Genomic DNA, 23,519 nt, shown 5'->3' with positions numbered 1-23,519 from the left:
TCTTGACTTTAATAAGGTCCATTGGGGATTTTGCCATGGTGTCCTGCACAAGATAGCCTACCTCAAGCACTCATGAACAAAGAAAAAAACTCAGCTCACCATAGGTGGTTTGTTGTGTGATGGTGCACATACAGGCAGGAGCAAGTGGAGTAGTAGCCGGCCGCACACGGTAGTCTGCCATGATCAAGGGGGTGTGCTTCCCCGAAACATGTAGGCCTACGTTTTTATCTTTTGTAACTTTTTATATGCCTCATAATAAGGACAACAAACCTTTTTTTGGACGCTGTGGATCTTCTCCTCCTTTTCACCTCAAGCACTACCAATGTAACAAAAAAAATCCTTGTAATAGGTAGTGACATCTAGTCGACAAAATTTACCACCATCCCAGTCTTTGGCAAAATTGTCTATTTAGGATATTATAAAGGCAACAGGACCTTTGTTAGATTCCAAATCCGCAGATATTACACAATCAGGCTTCACTATGTTATAACCCTTCTGATCAAATGGGGCTGATTGCAGTTACCTCCACCACCATTTGCCCAGGAGAGTCATCAAATATTGAAAGATCAGACCCCCTACTGATCAGAAATTGATGTCATATCCTAAAGATAGGATCCATCACTTTAATAGGTTAGACTACCCCTTATCACAAGCTTGTCCTATGCATTAATGCTGATCCATGTCCTTAATAGAGATGAATAGTTTACATACGTTGAGTAGACGCTTGGGAGAGCTACCTGTTCAGCCTGTACACAGCGGGTTATAAATTGGGGTGTGTGCCTATACATCAATATCCATCTATATCCTTGCTAATAGATATGGACTGTCACTATCTAATTCAGATTCAAAGGTTGCGTCCCCCAGTTCAATCAGCAATTGGGTGTCGGTAGCGCAAATAGAGAAGGGAGTATAGTTAACAGTGGGAACAAACCAGGAATAGGCTGACCATTTAAAGGGGTTATCCAGCCAATGAGGACGGGAGCAAAGTATCTGAATGCCAGACATAGCCTATGACTCTTGCATAGAGACTTCATGTTGATCCAGATTTGCTTATGGAGTCCCTATTACTATAATTGTGCTAAAATTGATTCACAAGTGCTGATATAAAACTTGGTGGTTATTCCCCAATGGCAAAAAATTGAGCAAAACAATACAGACAAAAATTTTTCTCTCTCCCTTGAAGCTTTTATTGCATTAACAGCTTTGACAGCCAGACAGAAAATGTATGAGGATTTTAGACTGACAGATTGGTATCAAACAACAATTGGCAGGAACGTGTACTCTGAGTGCTGACAATGTGGAATAGATTTGTGTGTCCGTCACAGCGGAAGGACAAAGGATTACACTTGTTTTATTTATTTCTTTTTATTATTTTCATTTTATATTTTATTCTATTATATTTGTTTTCTATGTCTGAAAAGGTTATACACGAAGTTAAAGTGAATCTGTCAGAGTCGGAGACTGTTAGATAGCTGTTAGGTCAAGGAGAAATGTTGTACCTTTTATATGTATGGCTGTGCTTCCAAAATTGTGCAAAGTATTGCCTCCTTGCTCCCCCTCCAATCCCTATCCATGCTTGACAGTCAGGAAGCTGAGTCTCCTTAATCTAACAGCCATCAAACAGTGTCAGCAGTCTGCCCGGGAGAAGGGTGTAAACCCAAAATGACTGTCCCAGGACCTGTATCATCTTCACCCCTCCCTGTGCTTTGATTCCAAATAACCTGCAAAGACTCAAGAACCATTGAGTGCGAGACTTTTTGTATCTGAACGCAATATGGAATTTGAATTGCAGCTGACAGATTCCCCTTAAAGGGATTATCCAAGATTAGAAAATGCGTATCTACTAAGAAAGCGGACATGTTTTTCTAAGCTTTGATAACCCCTTTAATAATTTTTATATTAGAATTTGGTATTTTAAGATATTTGTGATTACATATAGGCATCCTATGTCAATGGCTTTGCTCTAGGTGTATATAATCTTAGAATACTTCTGTACTGCTTTGTGGCAGTGGTATACAATATGATATCATTACCAGCCTTTATTTTTTGGGGTTAATGTTAATGCAGCATATCGGCCCGCATTGCACTGGACCTGGATATGAAACAATACCTTCCCATGGGCTACAGCATGGTGCACACTCAGACATTGCACAGCATTGCATGACACATAGCCATTACTGTTCATGTTTATAGAGACACATAGGATCACTTTATTGGTACATCTGGGAATGGTTGCTGCGCATTGCTGCTACAACAATAGTCACCCCTGTGAGCTCAGCGTTGTGGAGGATGGGACGCTGTGCTGTCATCTCAGAACCATTGGTAAAACATTTTTCTACATAACGTCATGAAATCATTCATCTTTGTTCCTTACATCTACATCAGGGATGGGAGAGCAAATGCGCCCCCCCCCCCCCCAGCTGTTGCAAAACTACAATTTCCATCATGCCTGGACAGCCAAAGCTTTAGCTTTGGCTGTCCAGGCATGATGGGAGTTGTAGTTTTGCAACAGCTGGAGGGCCACAGGCTCCTCCATCCCTGATCTAGATACACAGGGGGAGATTTATCAAACATGGTGTAAAGTGAAACTGGCTTAGTTGCCCCTAGCAACTAATCAGATTCCACTTTTCATTCCTCACAGACTCTTTGGAAAATGAAAGGTGGAATTTGATTGGTTGCTAGGGGCAACTGAGCCAGTTTCACTTTATACCATGCTTGATAAATCTCCCACACAATGTATATTTATACAAGCACTAGCTACACTAATTTTGAGGAAAATAAGACTGTTCACACTTCCTCAGAGCCATGACAGATCCCATTACCTTCTAATAGACCCACCGGGTTTCTGTGATTTTAATGGATGGAGTAGTGCTGCATTACTTTGCTATTCCAGGCCATCAAAGAGCAACAGAATCCAGATGGGAAAGAACTAAGGCTCTGTTCACACTGTCGTCAATGCTTTCATTCACAGTGGAGCCATGACAGCTACGACAGGTGCATTTTCATATTCCGACAGATCTCGTTCGCTTATAATGGAGCCTGTCAGGTTTCCATTCGGCTTCTGGTATTTTTGACGCTGTGAATTACACAGCAGACTACACTATTCTTGTGATCAAAAATTCCAAAACCCCTGATGGAAGGCGAATTACGTCAACGTGAGTAGAGACAGACCCTGAGGTCAGAAGTACTAGAGATAAAGAAACACTTTTTTAGGGGTATACGAAGCCCCAAATCCACCTCATCAGTGCTTCATATTTGCGTGCAAAGACGCACTCCACTGTTAGTGTAAGTGCACACTTCGGAAAAGCGAAGTAAAGTCTATAGCGGAATCCGCCGCTCTCTGAGTATATGCACACTGAGCAATTCTTGCGGAATTTCAAGCGGATTTTCCGGCCGTAAAAAAACAAGCAGTCTTACCTCCCATAGGTTTCTATTGGCTTTCCACGTGTTAGTGCGCACGGTGGAATTCTGTTGCTGATTTGCATTTCGCCAGAAGAATTGAGGGTATGTGCACACTAAGAAATAGGAGAGGAATAGGCGAGGAATTGAAGAGGAAAGTTTTCTGCTTGAAATTCATCGCCTATTCAGCTTTGGCAGAATTGGAACAGAATTTGGCTATGTGCACACTGAGGAAAAGGCGAGGAATTCAGCTTGAACTTCAGCTTGAAATTCTTCCTGTAAAATATGTACAGAGCAAAGTCCCATTGTGTTCAATGGGTTTTCTGCTCTGTTGTTCACACTGCAGAATTTTCGAGCAGAATTTTCTGCTGTAGATCTGCTAGAGGAATCCTATAGAAGTCAATGGAGGGCTTAAAATCTGCTTGAATTCTGCCTGAAAACTTTCAGCTACAATTCCTCGAGAATTGCTCAGTGTGCACATACCCTTTGAGTGGAATGCAAGCAGAATTGAAGCCCCATTGACTTCTGTAGGAGTCCTCTAGTGGAATCCGCCCAAAGAATCGACATGCCTGAACGGAAAATTTTGCCGTGTGCACTAATGCGCGGAAAGGCAGCTTATGGGAGCCAAGACTGCTCATTTTTTTTACAGACGTAATTTCTAGTTAATTCTGCCCTCATTTTGACGTGGAATCCGCTTGAAATTCTGCAAGAATTGCTCAGTGTGCATATACCCTGACATGTTAATTCTTTGGACGGATTCCGTGAGAGGAATCCTATAGAAGTCAATGTGGCTTGAATTCTGCTTCAATTCTACTCAAATTCCGCTTAAATTCTGCTCAAATTCTGCTCCAATTCTGCCAGAGCTGAATTCAGCCGTCAATTGTCAATTAACATGTTAATTCTTTCGATGGACGATGGAATCCGCCCGACCATAGAATGGAGTCTATGGTACAGGCAGAGATGCACAGGCGCGAGCAACGTAATTCGTGCCGGATTATCCTCCCCTATTTCCCTCAGACTTCAAGCAGATTCTGCCGGGTGGCCTCCGCTTGAAGTTCTGCCTGTTCTATAGACTCAATATTTGCCTGTGAATTTCGATGTCCACCCAAAGAATTGACATGAATTGACAATCTCTCTGCAAATACTGTATCATTGATTCTATGGAACGGGCAGAACTTCAAGCGGAGGTCGCCCGTCGGAATCCACTTAAAGTCTCTGCGGAAATTCTGTAGTGTGCACATACCCTAAAGGCCTTTTTAGACAGGCTAACAGGTATCAGTCCTGATCTGGGCGATTGAGTCTTCACAAGGCTTGACCAATCCTGGAGCCCTGTAAATTCATTATAATGAGAACTTAATGATGGCACAAAAGAGGTGATCAGCAAACAAACAAATGATTACATTCTTGTTGGCTGATCACCAACTCATTTACACCAGCTGATTGTTGGCAATGAGCGTTCCTATTGCTACGTTTACACGGAACGATAATTCGCCTGATCGTACGATTAACAATGTCAGAGTAACGTTTTTTTTTTCCATAACGATCAGCGTTTAGACTGTACGATATATCGTACAGAAATTCGTTTTGCGATTGTTTTGCGATCGCTTAAAGCCTATCTCACACATTGTTTAAATCGGCAAACGACTGTTCACACGGAACGATCTGCGATTTTTTTGCGAACGATCAACGACGATTTAAGAACTTGTTGAAAGATCAAAATAAACGATTTCTCGCTCGTCGTTTGATCGCTTGCTGCGTTTACACGTACAATTATCGTGCGAATTCGATCGTTATCGTGCCAATTCGCCCGATAATCGTTCCGTGTAAACGCAACATATGAACACTCAATCAGCTGATAATGAAACCATCTAAAAGAGCCATGTCATGTACTGGTGGTCCTGGTCCATTACAAAACGGATCTGACACTCCATCACGGTTTTCATATACTGTATACCAGAAAACACAAAGCATATGACTTTTAGCCTATTAAAACATAACAATCTATCATTGTTTTTCCATGGGATAAAATCTCTTAAAGCTAAGGTCCGTGAATGTATATTTTTAATAATTACAGTGAAATCTCTTTAAGAGCCATACAGTCCACTAATAAACCATCACATGAAATCTGGTCTGGATAAGAGGGTGGTCTTCTCAGAGAGGTGGTCTTTTGGAAAGACTCCCATGTGCATCACAACATTTTGCCTCGTCACATAAACCTTAAAGCGAATGTACCAATAGGAGTAGTGGATTTTTTTCCCCATTACCTGGTCGGTGCCAACACGGGAATCCCGGCGGCATGGTCTCCTGCAATTGGACCATTTTCCACCTGTGCACTGGCCCACTCTATGCACTGGAGGCGGGCTCAGGAGCCCCAGTATAAGGATCTCTCCTCAGTGATGCGGCCATGCTTGATTCTAATGGAGGTGCTGACAAGGTACTGGAAAAAAGTTCACTACTTCTAATGGTACATTCACTTTAAGGCCTTGTCCACACAGACCGTAATGTGCAGTCCATGATTGCGGGTGGCCCATGGATGTGGCGTCCTTGATCACAGGCTGTGCACTTCTTAAGGGGGAATTCACACACTCTGTAATTATAGATTGTGTGCGGGCAATGTGCTACGGACCGGAATTCGGAACTCCCGGCATCATCATTGATTATGGTGCTGGGAGCTTTGAAACTGTTTAAATCTTGCCGCTACTGTACTGACATGCTGTATCAGTACGGTGGACAAAAGATTTAAACTGTTTCAGAGTTTCATATTGAATGATGATGCCAGGGGCTCCAAATTCTCTAGCACATTGTCTGCGCACAGACCATAATTACGGAACGCGTGAATGCCCCTAGGAGGATAAAAGTCTATAGAGCCTTGACTGCAAAATGGTCGGTATAAGTGCAAGTCTTACTTTTTTGCGGTCCAGGCTCCTGTCCATCAGGTTTTTATATACGATGCCATACATGTCATACACATATTATTTATATAGCACCAACATACTCCAACGCACTGTACAAATTTTGTCATCCCTCACTGTCCAGAATCTGAATTATTCTAGCAGTATGTTTTTGGCAACCAGATTAGCCATAGAAACCCCACACAGCTTTTTTCCTGGTTGGATTTGAACCAAAGTGCAAGGCAACAATGCTAACCACTGAGCCACCATGCCGCCCTATGAATGTGTATTGTATGATGTCTAATATTTCCCCATTTTGTAGCTCTAATTTTACCCAGTAGCAGATGGAGGATAAATTGCTGTGTGTATGGCCATAGGAATAAGTCATGTAATAATCAATCAATAAATTATTTACATTAAAATCTATCCACCGATTCTTTATTAGTTTGCAAAATAAATGATCAGACCTATGGCTGATCATCATCAGGCAATGCAAAAATCTGCTTTTCATTACTTCCATTTACTCTAAACCTCATCATGACCTATCGATTCCACCATCATCTCATCCAGTTCCAGCAGGCAGCACCCGCAGCAGCACAGGAAGGGTTAATTGATGCTTCCACAATATACACAATGTAAAAAGCCCCCAGCTCAGGCACAACCTGGGTAGAAGGTGCTGCTGCTGCTGGTGGGGATGGGATGATGGTTTGCACCAGTTACAAGGGAGGGACAGGAGGAGGAGGGGAGGAGGAGTTGATGGTGGCCTCCAGGGGGCTTCTTTGTGTTGGATTCAGCAGCAGCCTCTAAGCTGCAAACCCATGGGTCCATGCAAATCTAGCTATCAGTAAGTGTCAAACCCAGCAGCACCCTGTCTCCAGCTCCTGCTCACATCTGCAGTTGTCCACACAGAGACCCTCCATAAGCAAGGAGTACCCCCCACAACTAGTGACCACCCTACAGAAGGCGAAGGTGACCAGCAGGTATCGCTTCTCATCCTTCCCCTGGTGAGTACACAATCTTGTTATTCGGCTAATCAATAGGAAATGTCTTGTGTCATGCAGGAGGCCATCACTTGCAATCTGTCCTGATGATAAAAAGGCTTTGCATTATTAAACAGGAGCAATCTGCATTATTTCCTGATGGGGATGATGGTCAGGGAGGGATTGCTTCTTGCGCAGCAGCCAAGTGGGGTAGCATTATCCTCCTAGAAGATGTGTAAGCAGCCCCCACCTCCTCCTCCCCTCACCTCCTTCTTCTTTTGAGTTACTGCTTTTGTTCATCATCTGGGGGCTCCTCATTACTGTAATTCATTGTCCCCATCCCTGGTGGCAGCACAAGGTGGAGTTGCCTTTGCTGAGACTTTCTGCTTTGATTTTGCTTTGCAGGGGCGCCGAGTAGTTCTACAGAATGGTGAAGCTGGGCAATAATTTTAGCGAGAAGGGGACAAAGCCTCCTATCTGCGAAGATGGATTTGACACCATCCCATTGATGACCCCTCTGGATGTCAATCAACTGCAGTTCCCACCCCCAGACAAGGTACGTATAGAGGGGGGGCATTAGACAAAGGTGGGCACCAACCCATCCGTCCTTGTTATACATAGGCTGGTAGACAATGGGCACCTCTTTGGGCTGATTCATGGTATAGAGTGTTTTTAGCCTCCTCCCATGTTGTATTATACTATTAGATACAAATGTATCCTCTAATATGTAAAATCAGATCTCCAGATATCAGTATATTATCCTCAGTATATATGATTATGACTTTGCTAGTAAATCCGTGAATGACAGTAATCTGCATTGATTTGGAACATTACGTTCCCTATTTCTTTCATCTCTGCTAATGTGTCATTGATCACTGTAGTTCTGGCATTCTATTCCTGCTTGGATGCCATTGATAAACATTGCCATACAGTATAGCTCCCTGGATTGAAGGGATGATGCGGTGTAGGTAATTGTATGAGAACATAGGTTATATTGCTCTATTGTTAATGCTATGTCATATTATTATTATTATTATTATTATTTTGTATTATATTATTATATACTAACATGCTAATATATATATATATATATATATATATATATAAATGTAATTATCTTAATGCTGGAAGGACACAAAACTTTAAAGGGATTATCCATAATTAGAAAAAAAAACATGGCTGCTTTTTTCATAAACAGTGCCACCCCTGTCCTCAGGTTGTGTGTGGTATTACAACTTGACTCCATTTACTTCAATTGCAGTTAACTGAGTTGCAATACCACATACAACCTGAAGGCATGAGTGGTGCTATTTCTAAAAGAACACAGCTGTTTGTTTGCTTTTTAACCTCTTTAACGTTTTCTCATCTCTATTTACTGTGTAGGTGAATATAATCTATTGTTCCCTGTTATCAGCCATTTTACGCAATAGAGTTCCTCAATGAGATCAGTGACAGGAAGTCCGGAATAATCCCTGCCCCTACCCGTGATCACTTCTTAATCCCACATGAAGACCGTGTGGTGATATTAGCATTTTGTGTTATAGCGCTGCATTTGTATAAGCGGCTTTTGGATTAGATGCTCTTTAATATCGTGTATGGTGTCGGTGGTGATTTTTATGTCAGTCCGCTGCTCCATGATGATAGAATTAATTATATAGTCATTGGGATCATGCAGTTGGATTGCAGTGGTGACCAGCAAACGTCCTTATGGGTAAACCTGGTGATGTCACTATGTGATCTCATTGCCGATCATATACTTAAAGCAGGGATGGGGAACCTTCGACCCTCCAGCTGTTGCAAAACTACAATTCCCATCATGCAAGAACAGTCAAGGTTATCCTTGCATGATGGGAATTGTAATTTTTCAGGCCTATGTAAAGGGGAAGTGTAGTTTTGCAGGCCTATGTAAAACCTGCTCTGCTGTAATGACAAACTGAGCTCTGCTACATCTGCTGAATAGAGTGAGTCACTGTTAGAAGGAAATGATGATGTTAGTGATGATGATGATGATGATGACATTTATGTATTTTGCCCTAAGATTATAAAGATACAAGCATTTAGTATCATGTGATGAGATGATGGTGTGGCCAACATGCTTCCAGTCACTGTAGACATAGGTTGCTATAATTGGCTAGTAATTCTTAAAGAGGCTGTCTCTTAAAGGCGGCCTAGAGATCAGATAATCGCTGCAGGTCTGTATACCTGAATATACCCATCGATAGGCCACTGCTGCATAAGGAAATATATTTTTTCATAGTAGCCACTAAAGTAAATGGCCAGTCGTGTAATACATGAATGGACCTGTTATAACAAATTTAGAGATACTGGGGAAGATTTATCAAACATGGTGTAAAGTGAAACTGGCTCAGTTGCCCCTAGCAACCAATCAGATTTCATTTTTTATGCCACACCAGACTCTTTGGAAAATTAAAGGTGGAATCTGATTGGTTGCTAGGGGCAACTGAGCCAGTTTCACTTTATACCAGTGTAATAAATCTCCTCCACTGTCTTTGTTTGGCTCTTATAGATGATAGTCTCTGTCTATGACGTCTATATGTCCTCCATAGAGATCTTCTGTAGTTACCAATAACTGTAAATCACATGATGTGTAGGCCCGGGTCCTATAAATAGCTCTCCGTTAGCCTATGACCATGTGATATTTTCCACTTTGAATCCATAGCAGAATCTTCCTGGTTTATGTGCAAATTGTGCTGTGAATTCTCTGTGTATTTTACCCCTTCTACACCTAAAAGGGGGTAACTTCAGCAGAGAAAATCCACAGGAAAATGTATGCAGAACGTGTTTATATTCAGCCACTTGCCTGTTATTGTAATCCGCAGGGGATTATACGGCAATAATAGCGACGGTCTGCTGGCCGTTGCACTGTGTAATAGCCGCTGTCTTCTATTGGCCACCCGGACCCCTTCCGGACCCCCCCCCCCACTCCTACCCACTGTAATAGCACAGACAGCGAGTGGAAAAAGAGGAGCAAGTGAGCGCTGACCTGACAGGTCTGTGCTCACTTGCTCCTAACTATCGTGCCATCTAATAAGGCCCTTAGGGTGAAAAGAAATTTAAAGGGAATCTGTCACATTGAAAATGCAGTTAGGTCTGCCAGCATCCCGTTATAGAGCAAGAGGAGCTGAGCAGATTTGATGGAAAAAAGTTTCTGGATAATTTGTATTTATTGCTGTAACCCTCCGCTCATTCTGGGCCAAATAGTCAAGTGGGAGGTCCTACGCAGTGATTGACAGCTAGATGTGTATAAATGAGATGGTATATCTATATAGTAAATGATCAGCCATTTATTGGAATATGCCCTCTTTTCTGAATGAGGCAGGAAAGGAACGTGTAGGCTTGGGTTTGCAATGCAAAGTGTGAAATCCATAGCAAGTCCATAGCAAATCCCTATCAAATTCACATGTAAAACATGCAGATTATGTGCTGGTTTTGTCTGTGGTATAAAATGATGCCATGTGTGAATGCGCCCTAAGGGTTGTGGTTTGTCACACTTTTGTCACGGTTTTCCCTTTGAAGTCTATAAGGAGAGTTGCAAAGAATCACATATAAAACCCTTGGTAGTTTAACATGTCTTTTAGGTGCTGTATTTGCAGCTTTTAGTCTTAGGAGAATTTACTTATTCAGTGTAATTTTTAGAAAGCATTACCTTTTACCGTCAATTATCTACTGAAGAGACCCTGTGTAATAGGGTCAGCGATCAGCCCACAAACAAGTAGGTGCTCATTCATCAGCCCATCGCTTTACTGTACCTGCTGAAAAATAAGCAGGTGGTGAGCATCGCCGAGCCTTGTAAATGAATACAGATCTACTGGATGCACATGTAATAGGGCCCTAAGGACACTTAAGATTTATCACATGCATCTATAGATTGGTTGGCTTACTTTGTACTAATATTCTATGCCAATGAATTTAATTTGCTTTTCCAATTAAAGCCTTGCCCCTTTCTCCTTAAGTATTACCCCCTTTCCCTTTAACCATTGCCCCCTTTCCCTCTAATTCTTTCCCCCTTTTCCCTTTAATCCATGCCCTTTCCTACAGGCCTTGTCCCCTTTCCCCCTAAGCCTTTCCCTTTTCCCTCTAATCCATGCCCTTTCCCACAGGCCTTGCCCCCCTTTCCCCCTAAGCCTTGCCCCTTTCCCTCTAAGCCTTACCCTTTCCCCACAGGCCTTGCCCCTTTTCCCCCTAAGCCTTGCCCCTTTCCCTCTAAGCCATGCCCTTTCCCACAGGCCTTGCCCCATTTCCCCCCTACACCTTGCCCCCTTTCCTTCTAAGCCTTGTGCTTTTTCCCTCTAAGCCATACCCCTTCCCACAAAGTCTTCTTTCCCTTTCCTCTAAGCCCTGCCCTCTTTGGCCCTTAACCATACTCCTTCCAAGAAAGCTTTGCCCCCTTTCCCACAAAGCCTTGCTACCTTTCCCTCTAACCCTTGAAGCTTTGCCCCTTCCCTCGAAGCTTTGCCCCTTTACCTCAAAGCCACACCTACACCCTATCAACCACACCTCAAAAGTGACAAAAACACAATAAAAATGTGTTTACAATGAGATGCGTTTTATAGTTATAGAGATAGTTTTGCCCCCATGTGATGATCTTGTCAGGCACTCGCTCCCTCTCGGTACTTCCTATACAAGCACAGGGAGCATATATTGGGGCCTCAATACTGTACCTCGATAGCACAGAGTGAATATAGGCTTTCAGGATGTGTTCTTATTTAAAAAATGGACATTGTAGCGGTAAATAAATATATACATTCCCATTCATGCCCTAGTAGAAAAAAGGCTAAAAACCATCCATTGTGTAGAGCTGCCCTGTAGTCAATGGTCCATGTGCTGTTATTAATGGTCCTACTGTTGCCTGAAGTCTAATTTACCTGAACCGAGCTGAGGGAAATGAACACCATCAGTCACTCATCCAGCTCCTTATAGACAGTGGACCCTGATGACAAATCAATAGCTACTCCCGAATACACTTCACTTCTGTCATATGACCGATAGCGCCACACCTGAATGGCATTGATCAGAAGTGTATGCCAGCTGTAGCCAGTAGATTTACAGCTCCAGTGCCCTATGACGATTAAGGAATTAGAGACAAGGAATGTATACCATACAGGTTTCATTCTTCTTAAATGTACTTAAAGGGATTTTCCTATTGAATGCAGCTCATGTATCTTCGTGGCAACTGTGGTGTATATGAGTGACCTGCAGCTCCATTCAGCAGGGAGTTTAGGTGGCCATTCTTGCAGTGCTGAGGTACTGTAACACCTCCTTACTCCTCCTCTGATCTCTGCCAAATTGACACCTCAAATCTGTGCAATGGAATGGTTCAACACATAGATGTTGTGACATACTGTCACACAAAAACATGATGCTACATGCAATTAACATGTAAATGTAATCTACTTATAGAATAGATGATCCTATATATACAAAGTGCATAAATAAAGCTGCAAAATAAACTACTTTTCAGCTTACCTCTCCATCATTTATTATGAGAAACAGTGCTAAAAATCTATTTGGGGACAGATCACTGAGGGGTTAGGTTACAGTTGCCCATAGAAGTCTATGGAGAGGAGAGTGAGGAGTTCCTGCCCACTCGTTTCAGGGACAACTGAAAATAGGAGATGAAACCGACAGGGTTATATAGTTATATAATGGCCAGAAATTGTGGTCTTCCTCATGTACACATAGGATAGCTTATCCTCGAAGGTTACCAAAAACACTTTAACTAATGCCAATTATACACGCTTAAAAAAGGGCTGAACAGAACCGTTATTAGTCTATTGAAATCAATGGATCCAGCATTGGTACTCTGTGGCATATGTCGGCATACCATACTGCTAGTTTGCTGGCATAAATAAAAAAAAGAGTGCCAGAATAGATGTGAACATATCCTTAAAGCAACTCTGTACCCACAATCTGACCCCCCAAACCACTTGTACCTTCGGATAGCTGCTTTTACTCCGTTTGGCAGGTGATGCAGTTATTGTCCTAAAAAAATACTTTTAAATTCGAAGCCCATGCCAAACGGGAGTATCTGTGCCCTAACTTTGCACCACCCCTCTGTCCCTCCTCCCCACCCTCCTCATCATTAGGAATGCCACTGAAACATTTTCTCCATGCTGAACATTGCACAGGTCCTTAACAATCCAGCCCATGTGCCGGGCTGCTACAGTTGGGGAATAGGAGGCAATCTGTCTGGAGCATTCCTAATGATAAAGAGGGTGGGAAGGAGGGACAGAGAGGGTGTGCAAAGTTAGGGCACAGATACTCCCGTTTGGCACAGGGCTTCAAGTTTAAAAGTATTTTTTTAGGACAATAACTGCATCACCTGACGAACGGACCGCAGGACAGATCTTGGATTAAAAGCAGCTATCTGATGGTACAAGTGGTTTGGGGGGGTCATATTGTGGGTACAGAATCACTTTAAGGGGGCATTCACACAATCTCCACAATCCTGCAGTCCTGCAGACTGGAGCTCCTTGCATCTTGATTTATGATGTCTAGAGCTCCTATACTGTTTCAATGTTTGCGCTAGTGTACTGACACAGACGCAGGGCTGTGTCAGTACACCAGTGCAAACTTTTATATTGTATGGGAGCTCCAGACATCATAATTAATCATGATGTGTGGAGCTCCGAGATCCAGCCCACAGGACACTGTCCGTACTACGGACAGATTGCGGAGATCGTGTGAATTACCCCTGACTATAGAGTTTTCTGTATCATAGTTATTGTGTGTTTCACTCATGCACACAAAGCCAAAGTGGAAACATTAGACATATTTAGAATAAAATTAGATGTAGTCCCAACTATAACGTCACCCCTTTTTACGCCTCCAAAAAAAAAAACGCTTCCAGATCTAGTTATACCAGTGCTTGCACCCCTGATTTGACCCAAATGGCAGCACTCACAGTAGTCTTTTCATACTAGCACTACACACCACAATAATCCAGCCTCCCTTCTACCCATCAGTACCTCTTCTGCTCCCTACTTCTCCAACAGGAACATATATTTAGCCACTCAAATGTAGTTATCTCTTCCTGCGCCAATGCCCACAGCCAGAGATCAGCTCTGGAGGATCCCATCTGGCAGAAATAGAGTATGATTGATCTCCGCTATCAGAGCAGGTGTGTGGTGTTATGGGGCAGAGCCAGAAATCCAGGGCTTGCTCACTGACTCCTAGATGCTTGTTTGCAATGAGCGTTCAGTAGCGGATTATAATAGGTCTGTTTTGGGCTGTACTTGGGGCCCATATCCACTTAAAAAGACTTGTACTCATGGCTACAGTTCTCCCATGATTTGCAAAAAATCACAGCTTTTTTTTTTTCTTACCGTGGTTTTGCACAAATAAGGGAAAAACTGCAGCCAGGAGACAATTCAGTAACATTAGAGAACATACTGAGGGACCTTATCTGCAGCCCCACGGAAGAGGCTGAGTCATGTGTGGCAATATATTAAAGGGGCTCCCTATCGGTAAAATTAGATGGCATGCTGTGATCAATATGTAACCAATGTGGGTCCAGTTGCTGCCAATCAAACACATGATGGTGTCTCTGGAACGCAATGCCCACTGGATAGCAGAGAGCTGCTTCTATTTAGTGCTTTGCTAAATAGACTTGGATAGTGAAAGCAGAGTCATCTCAGTCCTTATAAAGCAAGTGACATATGTAAATAAGCATTGTGGCTTCAAGGTTTTGACTAGTGAGTGTCTGGGTTTATAGTATGAGCTGGGAGAATTGCATGCTAAGAACATTCTCTCTCATCTATGTGCATGTGACTGATACAGACTTAGGCCATGTTCACACTACGTAAATTCCGTAGTAATCACGGCTGTTGTAGCAACGGACATGATTTCTACGGTACTTATGTAGTGCTGCCTTCTGAGGAATCCCGGTCTGATTGTGGACACATAGTATACACTCCGGCAGGGATACCTAGCGGCGCTGCGAGAAACTGACATGTCAGTTTTCTGCGGCCGCTATTCATTGAATAGTGGCCGCAGAAAACCCTGTCAGTGCACACTATCGAGCATGCAGTGGGGAATTCGGATGCGGGCGTGCAGGGATTAGCCCGCATCCGAATTCAGCTGCGCTAAAGATCATCCAGACACTACTGCAGTCCCCGCCGGGATAATCTTTTCTGAGACCGGCCGGGTCACAGAACGGTCAGTCTCTTACAAAGTCTGAACATAGCCTTATAGTGAGTCTGGATAACATCCTGTTTACTGCTTTGCTTTATAGGCTGGGACACTCCCATCTGAGTCATTTCATTGTCCTTATAAGGCAATTATGATTTGAAAAGGTTGAGATATGTCAAAGGTTTCCACCAGTGAGGTCTAGGTTGCTAGAAGAGTTGGGAGAAATGCGGGCCTAGTGTGTTTTCTCTGAGTAACTGAGACAGATTCCTATTGTAAGTTTGTGGGCCTGTCTCTTGTGCAGAGAGAACAGGAAGAAGCAGCGTGGTCTGAACGTCCAGACCCCCATGTATTAATGTGACACCGTCTGCTTCCATCCTCGCCAGACACAGATGGGCCTGCTTTTTTATACCATAGCACACGACAATCAAGGTTTATTATGGAAGTGACGTTTAGTCAAGTGACTACATAGCTTCACCCTGGAGCTTTACATTATTATATGGAGAAGATAAGGAGAGAGCCAAATTAGCTACAGAAAAAGATATTGTATGGATTTCCGGTAATGATTCAGTTCCCCTATGTTAATACCACACTTAGCGGCATTAATCCCCTTACAGTATAGGGCGTACAGCACATTATTGGGAAGTATGGCTTTGTAAGGGATTATGTATTCATATCACCCTCCCCCTGCTGAGCTAAAAATCAATTACATGATAATTCTGCCGCGCCATATGATATTCTTTTTTTTATTTTTTTATTTAAACAAATTAAAATGTGATAGATAGGAAGTGATTTCTAGACGGCGGAGAGGGAGGCAGAAGTGCAGCTTTCCCTGATAATTCTTATCTACGTGACATGCATCCCTGGCAGCGCCGAAATGAAAGATTGTGCATGGAGGAGGAGGAGGGTTTGGGAGTTTGCAATAAATTGAGCTCAATGAAGGAACGTCAGGTCTGGATTGATTGGTTTCACTTTAATATGATTGCTGGGTAATAGACAAACTTGAATTTCTGCACAGAAAACCTCTTCCTGGCGATTGAGTTTAAACAGGTGTTGAATGCATTTTCACTGGTGCCAACCACTAACTTGGCATCAGTTCATCAAATCCTCTGGCTTTATAAAAGGTGGTCTTATTACTGGAGTTATATTGGCCATGTCCATCTAGAGCAAGCGTGTCATTTGGCCTGCAGGGGAAATCAACTGACAGCTAATTACCGCCTAGACCACCCATATTTTAGTCTTCTGCAGGATGCACCTCAATAGTCCCCCATATAGTAATCAGTCCCCCCAATAGTGCCCCATATAGTAATCAGGCCCTCCTCAATAGTGCCCCATATAGTAATTAGTCCTCCCCAATAGTGCCCCATATAGTAATTAGCCCATCTCTAATAGTGCCCCATATAGTAATCAATCCCCCAATAATGCTTTATATAGTAATCAGCCCCCCAATAGTGCCCCAAATAGTAATCCATTCCCCCAATAGTGCCCCATATAGTAATCAGTCCCCCCAGTAGTTCCCCATATATTAATCAGCCCCCCAATAGTGGTCCATATAGTAATCAGCCCCCCAATAGTGCCCCATATAGTAATCAGCCCCCAATAATGGCCCATATAGTAACCAGTCCCCCCCAATAGTGCCCCATACAGTTGTTAATAACCCCTGCAGCTCCTCCATCTGCAGGATGCACCTGGCACAGGAAGCATGTCATGATGGCGCCACCTTCTACTACAACTCACTTCTAAACTGCAGGCCTAACACTGCTGCTCAAGCCCTGATCCCAGCACAGTTACTGAGCGTCCCTTCATGTGTTGCAGTGTAGCAGAGCGAGCGAGGATTGTCAATCCTGGCTGCCTCTGATACATTGTGCTGCACCTGCAGCGCTAGTGACAAAGCTTTCCCAAGTCTAATGTCAATTCTGATGCTAATATGCATCAAGGGACTCAATGCAGTGGCAATAGTCGTATATAACTGTGACGGGACCAGGGCTTGAGCAGTCCGGCAGTTCCCAACACAGCCATTGGTGGCAGCAGAGGGGACTATGTTGCCCCTTACTGTGGCTACTCAATAGGCTATGTTCACACAATGTCTGTTTTGGCCATTTTGTGGACGTCATTTTGGTGCCCAAATACAGCAGTAATATCAAAATTATACCTGTTATTACCATAACACTGCTGTGTTTCCTTTCTAAAAAGGTGGCTGTAAGACGGGCAAAAAAAGACATTGTGGGAACATAGCCTAAAAATGTAAAGGAAAAAAGTGTAAGCATTTTGTTTAATAAAGTTATATTACAAAGTTGTTTGTAGAAATGTAAAAAAAAATCTGCAAGAATACCCCTGATTCAAGATATTTGCTTGCTGTCAAACAGAAACAGGCCTAAAGGGGTACTCCAGTGAAAACTTTTTGGATTTACGATTTACAGCTTATGCAAAAAAAAAAAAAAAAAAAAAAATATATATATATATATATATATATATATATATATATATATATATATATATATAAAAAAAAATTGACAACAGAGAAAGATAACCCAGTGTTTATTTTAGGTTCAAAATACTCTATAAAGTTCATCAGTTCATATAAAGTTAATTTTGTAGCATTGAAACTAGTATAAGGGAGGAAGTGTAAGCTCAAACAGTGGGGTGATAAGTCACAATTAATAAATTCCCCCGTAGAGTTCCCAAGCGTCCACAGTTGGCTTTCTAATGGTTAACATCCAGATATTAACGGATTTTTACTTTATTTGTTTAAGGTTGTGGTGAAAACAAAAACTGAGTATGAACGTGATCACAAGAAAGGGAAGTTTCGTCCTCCGAAAATTGCCGAATTCACAATCAGCATCAGTGAAGGAGTGTCTGAAAGATTCAAGGTAAGTCTAATGTATGAGGTTACTGGAAATGATCACATGTTTTAGGCTCTGGTAAAGGAGTGTGATATATTGAGTATACTGTATGTTGGCCATGTGCAACTTTTATTAAAAATGTGGTTCCACCATTAGAGCCCCTATTTCTATTTCCTCTTTAGTGAATATGGACATGGTCCATTATGCAGTGGCGTAGCTACCATAGAGGCAGGGAAGGCGGTTGCTATGGGGCCCATGGAGGGAGGGGGCCCAGGGAAGATAAGAGCCTCCTGTGTCCTTTTGCTTAACCCCTTATGTACTGCAGTGTGTAAGTGACCCAGTGTTGTCTTACATGCTGCAACACAAAAAAAAGAGTTAATAAGCTCAAGACAATGAGCTCTCTGATAACCTCTGACCTCTGTTCTCTGAGCTTCTGCAGAGGTCAGGGGTTATCAGTGCAGGAGTAGTGAAGGAGAAAGCTAATTGTGTTCTGTATTAACCCTTTTTTTGTGTTGCAGCATGTAAGAGAACACTGGGTCACTTACACACTGCAGTAAATAAAGAGGTAAGCAAAAGGTAGTCTGCTCCTGCACCTATGTATATAACCATGAGGCTCCTATTAGGCTGTTATAGTTACATACAGTGGATGGACAGAACAAGCAGACATCGGCTTTCTGCTCTGCCAGTCACTGTTGTGGCTGCACGCAGGATTTTAGTTTATTTTTTTGCAACATCACAGAGTACACAGTATATATATATATATATATATATTTATATTTATACATACACAGTGGCGTAGCTATAGGGGTCGCCACGGTCGCCATGGCGACCGGGCCCCTAGCTACAGGGGGCCCGCTGGGCTCCCTTGCCACTTCCTGCCTCTCTGCCTCCTGTGATTCTGCAGGCAGCCTAACGCTGCAGTGTGGGGTCCTGAATCCTCCCCATCACCTGTTTCCTGCTCCTCTCTGCTGTCCATGTGGAGGAGGGGGAGGGGCGGGAGAGCATGGTCCGGCACCAGGAGGGAGGAGGAGGGAGGCCAGGAGCCTGTGCTGTGTGTGTGAGTCTATGCTCTGTGTGTGTGTGTGTGTGAGAGAGCCTGTGCTCTGTGTGTGTGTGTGTGTGTGTGTGTGTGTGTGTGAGTCTGTGCTCTGTGTGTGTGTGTGTAAGAGCCTGTGCTCTGTGTGTGTGTGTGTGTGTGTGTGTGTGTGAGTCTGTGCTCTGTGTGTGTGTGTGAGTCTGTGCTCTTAGTGTGTGTGTGTGTGTGTGTGTGTGAGCCTGTGCTCTGTGTGTGTGTGCGTCTGTGCTCTTAGTGTGTGTGTGAGCCTGCGCTCTGTGTATGTGTGTGTGCGTGTGAGCCTGTGCTCTGTGTTTGTGTGAGTCTGTGCTCTGTGTGTCTGTGCGCTGTGTGTGTGGGGTGGGGGGGCCCAAGCTAAAATTTTGCACCAGGGACCATCAGCCTGTAGCTACGCCCATATATATATATATATATATATATATATATATATATATATATATATATTAGTGTGTTGGGGAGGGGGGCCCCATACAGTTTTTTGCTATGGGGTCCATGAATCCTAGCTACGCCCCTGACATTATGTTACTTAGTTTATATTTTATAGCCTGTTCTCTGCATGCAAAATTGTGTCAAAAAGTGGACAGGATTACAGTATTTCTAAGGGTATTGACATAAATGATCACAAGAATTAACATGGTATCTGGGTGTATACATTGTTTAATATATTGGTGTGGCGTCTATGCCTCTATAAAAATAAAAAAACATACTCACCTACCTTGGTCCCCCGCACCTCTTGGTGTGACATTATGCTAGTCGTTCTACCTCCTACTGCCATACTCCTCTCTCCAATGACAATAATCTGATCAGGACAGCACTACGACTAGTAGAAGCAGGACATAGTGGAACAAGCAAAGGACCAGATAACGTCACATTGGGAGCTGCAGGGGACTAAGGTAGGTGAGTATTACTTCTTTTTTATATTTATGGAAGTCAAACCAGTATATTATAAAAAATAAATACCCGGACAACCATTTAATTACAAAACAACAATTCTAGCAAGACTTTGGTTCCTCTGTTATACCGCCTGGAAATATATGAATAATAATAATACTGACAATAAATTGATAGTAAGGTGTTATCATTTAACTTGTCCAAAGGGTGTATTCTTGCACAATCTGGCACTGTCTCCCCTGACTGCACTCAGTTGTAGGGACACACCCATTTGACAAGGGTAATAGCATTCTCAGTTGTCAATTCAGTCATAACTTTCTTAGGCTGGGTTTACAAATATCAGTTTAATTCATTTAACTTTTTTTTGTTTTGTCAGAAACTGACCTCAACAGATGCAAAAAAAGGCATTACTTGTCATCAGGTTTTCTATCCTTTAAAAAAAAAAAACATCATAAGTTTATTCCATCCATTTTTTTCTTCTATTCTAAATTAATTTGAATAATCTTCTATACATAAAGCAAAGCACAAAGAGGCACTACTATAGGGACAACACACAGGGGCAGCATTACAGGGGGCCATCTATTATAGGGGGCAGCAGCACAGGGGCCAATCTACTAAAGGGGTACAACTAACAGGGGGGCAGCCACTATAATGTCAGCTACTATAGGAGGCAGCACCAGAGAGTGCCATCTACGATAGGGGGACAACAGGGAGCCCTCTACTGGATAGATGGATAGTGCTCAGTTGCCTCCTCTTCTCTTCTTCTCGGAGCGCCAGAGGACACATAATGCATGCCTGTGCACACAGCAATGCCTCCGGCTCTCCATAGACGTTAATAGATGTGATAAATGGTTGTCTGGGTATTACATTTTTTATAATATACTGGTGTGGCGTCTATAAATATAAAAAGAAGTAATACTCACCTACCTCAGTCCCCTGCAGCTCCTGATGTGATCTGGCCCCTGGCTTGTTTCACTACTTTCTGCTTCTGCAACCATCAGGAAAAGATGTTCTAGTATTGTCTTTTTATGTAGATTGAAAGTATTTACTTATACAAACAGGTCAGGAGAGGTGATAGGCTTCAAAGGGGTAGTGCGGTGTTTAACTTTTATTCACTAAATAACACACATTACAAAGTTATACAACTTTGGAATGTGTGTTATTTAAGTGAATGGCCCCTTCCCCCTGTCCCCCCCCCCCCCACCCTGGAAGTGTGGTGCATTATACTTACTTAATTGCTGTCGACCCAGGCTTGGGTCGACAACATCATCTTCGGGAAGCCGCTCCAGCCGTCCCTCATGCCGGCCCCCCTCTGCCGCGTCATCAGCTGCTCAGCCGCGATTGGCTGAGCACAGTTGGGTAGGTGAGTATAATGCACCACACTTCCGGGGTGGGTGGAACACAGGGAAGGGGGGCCATTGTATAACTTTGCAATGTGTGTTATTTAGTGAATAAATGTTAAACGCTGCACTACCCCTTTATAGTGGACATAGACGTAAAATTTTTAGCTCCCAAAAGATGTTTCGGAAAATGAGTATAAATGCTCTCAGAACCTCAAATCCTATAGTGAACATATATAGTGCCTTCATTGGGCAGATGTGGCTATAAATTTACACCTGTGTAATTTATGGTGGCCACTGTTCCCCATCCTCCAACATATATATATATATATATATATATATATATATATATATATATCAGTGAAATGATAGAATTCAGTGATTTGATCAAATCCCGGGAAATGATGAAGTTTCATCATTTCCCTAAAGAAAGTCAGTGATTTGATCAAATCACTGACCCCTTTCAGGGAAATGATGCAATGAATGAGTCAAGAGTTGCCTGGCTCTATATTTATTAAGTAATACTACAATCGGAGGCGGACAGGGGAGCAGGAGGCAGCATCACACAGCACAAGGGCCCGGCTGCAGCGGCAGATGGGAAGTGTTGGGCTCTCTAAGGGAGGCTCCCGCCACCCAGCTTGCAGCATCAGCAGCAGCACACGGGATCGGAGGTGGACAGAGGAGCAGAGAGGGGAGCAGAGCGGGGAGCAGGAGGCAGCATCACACAGCACACGGGCCCAGATGGGATGAGGTGGACAGGAGAGCAGAGCGGTGAGCAGAAGGCATGTTGCAGGGGAAATAATAAAATTCCATTCTATCATTTCCCTGAAAGGGGTCAGTGATTTGATCAAATCCCTGACTTTCTTCAGGAAAATGATGGAACAGCTTGGTAATTTCATCATTTCCTGGGATTTGATCAAATCCCTGATTCTGTCATTTCATTGCAACACACAGCGGTGCCTTGGATTATGAGCATAATTCGTTCCGGAATTGCGCTTGTAATCCAAATCCACTCTTAAAGCAAATTTTCCCATAAGAAATCATAGAAATGCAGACAATTGGTTCCACACTCCAAAAATAATGATTTATTATTCTGAATAACATGTAAAACAAATGAAACAAAAATTCAGAAACAGCAGTATATGTGATATTATAAGTTACTGTACAGTAATGGAGAGGATGGGAAACACAAGGGCGGACAGAGACTGCAGTGAGCAGGAAGGAATGAGCAGGACAGATGTGGGAACATAATGCAGCGCTCTCTGTCTGGGGAGAGAGGGGTTACAACTATGGAGAGATTACCTCCACAGTCCTGTCCCCTGATGTAAGCCCCAGCCTGAAGTGGATCTGCCATGATTTGGAAGGTGAGGGAGACTTCCTGGGCCAGAGTACAGTGCTGTAGACCCTGCTATGCAGACCATGCCCCTCCTCCACTCCCCCTCCCACCCAGTACAGGGAGCTCTTAAACCAAAGCAATGCTCTTAAACCAAGTCTTAAAACGCTCTTAAATAGAGATGAGCGAACCTGGAGCATGCTCGAGTCGATCCGAACCTGAACTTTCGGCATTTGATTAGCGGTGGCTGCTGAAGTTGGATAAAGCCCTAAGGCTATGTGGAAAACATGGATATAGTCATTGGCTGCATCCATGTATTCCAGACAACCTTAGAGCTTTATCCAAGTTCAGCAGCCCCAGCTAATCAAATGCCAAACGTTTGGGTTAGGATGGACTCATCTCTACTCTTAAACCAAGTTACTCTTAAACCAAGGTACCACTGTATATTTTTTAAGTGATATATACTGTGCTCTTTGGGAATGTTACTTCCATCAGTATCCAGGTCAGCCGCATAGTACAACAACACATACGTCCACCCCATAAATAAGACTATTTGTAGCATTACTTAATAGACCATTCCAGGAAAATGACACTTTTGATCTGAGGCCTCTGGACATCG

The 23,519-nt window shown here is 43.0% G+C and overlaps 1 protein-coding gene across 1 annotated transcript in view; it reads left to right on the top strand.

The window, feature by feature from the left end:
• Positions 1 to 7,069: 7,069 nt before the first annotated feature.
• The window catches only part of NSG1 (neuronal vesicle trafficking associated 1), a 63,341-nt gene continuing 46,891 nt past the window's right edge, over positions 7,070 to 23,519 (top strand). The window contains exons 1-3 of the mRNA XM_069977401.1: positions 7,070 to 7,294; positions 7,676 to 7,826; positions 18,172 to 18,288. Coding sequence (XP_069833502.1) covers positions 7,698 to 7,826; positions 18,172 to 18,288 — 246 coding nt within the window. The 5' untranslated portion in view covers positions 7,070 to 7,294; positions 7,676 to 7,697. The remainder of the gene's footprint in view (positions 7,295 to 7,675; positions 7,827 to 18,171; positions 18,289 to 23,519) is intronic.

This window comes from Dendropsophus ebraccatus, chromosome 7 (assembly GCF_027789765.1).
Source record: "Dendropsophus ebraccatus isolate aDenEbr1 chromosome 7, aDenEbr1.pat, whole genome shotgun sequence".
Lineage (NCBI taxonomy): Eukaryota > Metazoa > Chordata > Amphibia > Anura > Hylidae > Dendropsophus > Dendropsophus ebraccatus.
The sequence above is the reverse complement of the archived record's forward strand: the minus strand, read 5'-3'. Positions and strand labels throughout refer to the sequence as shown.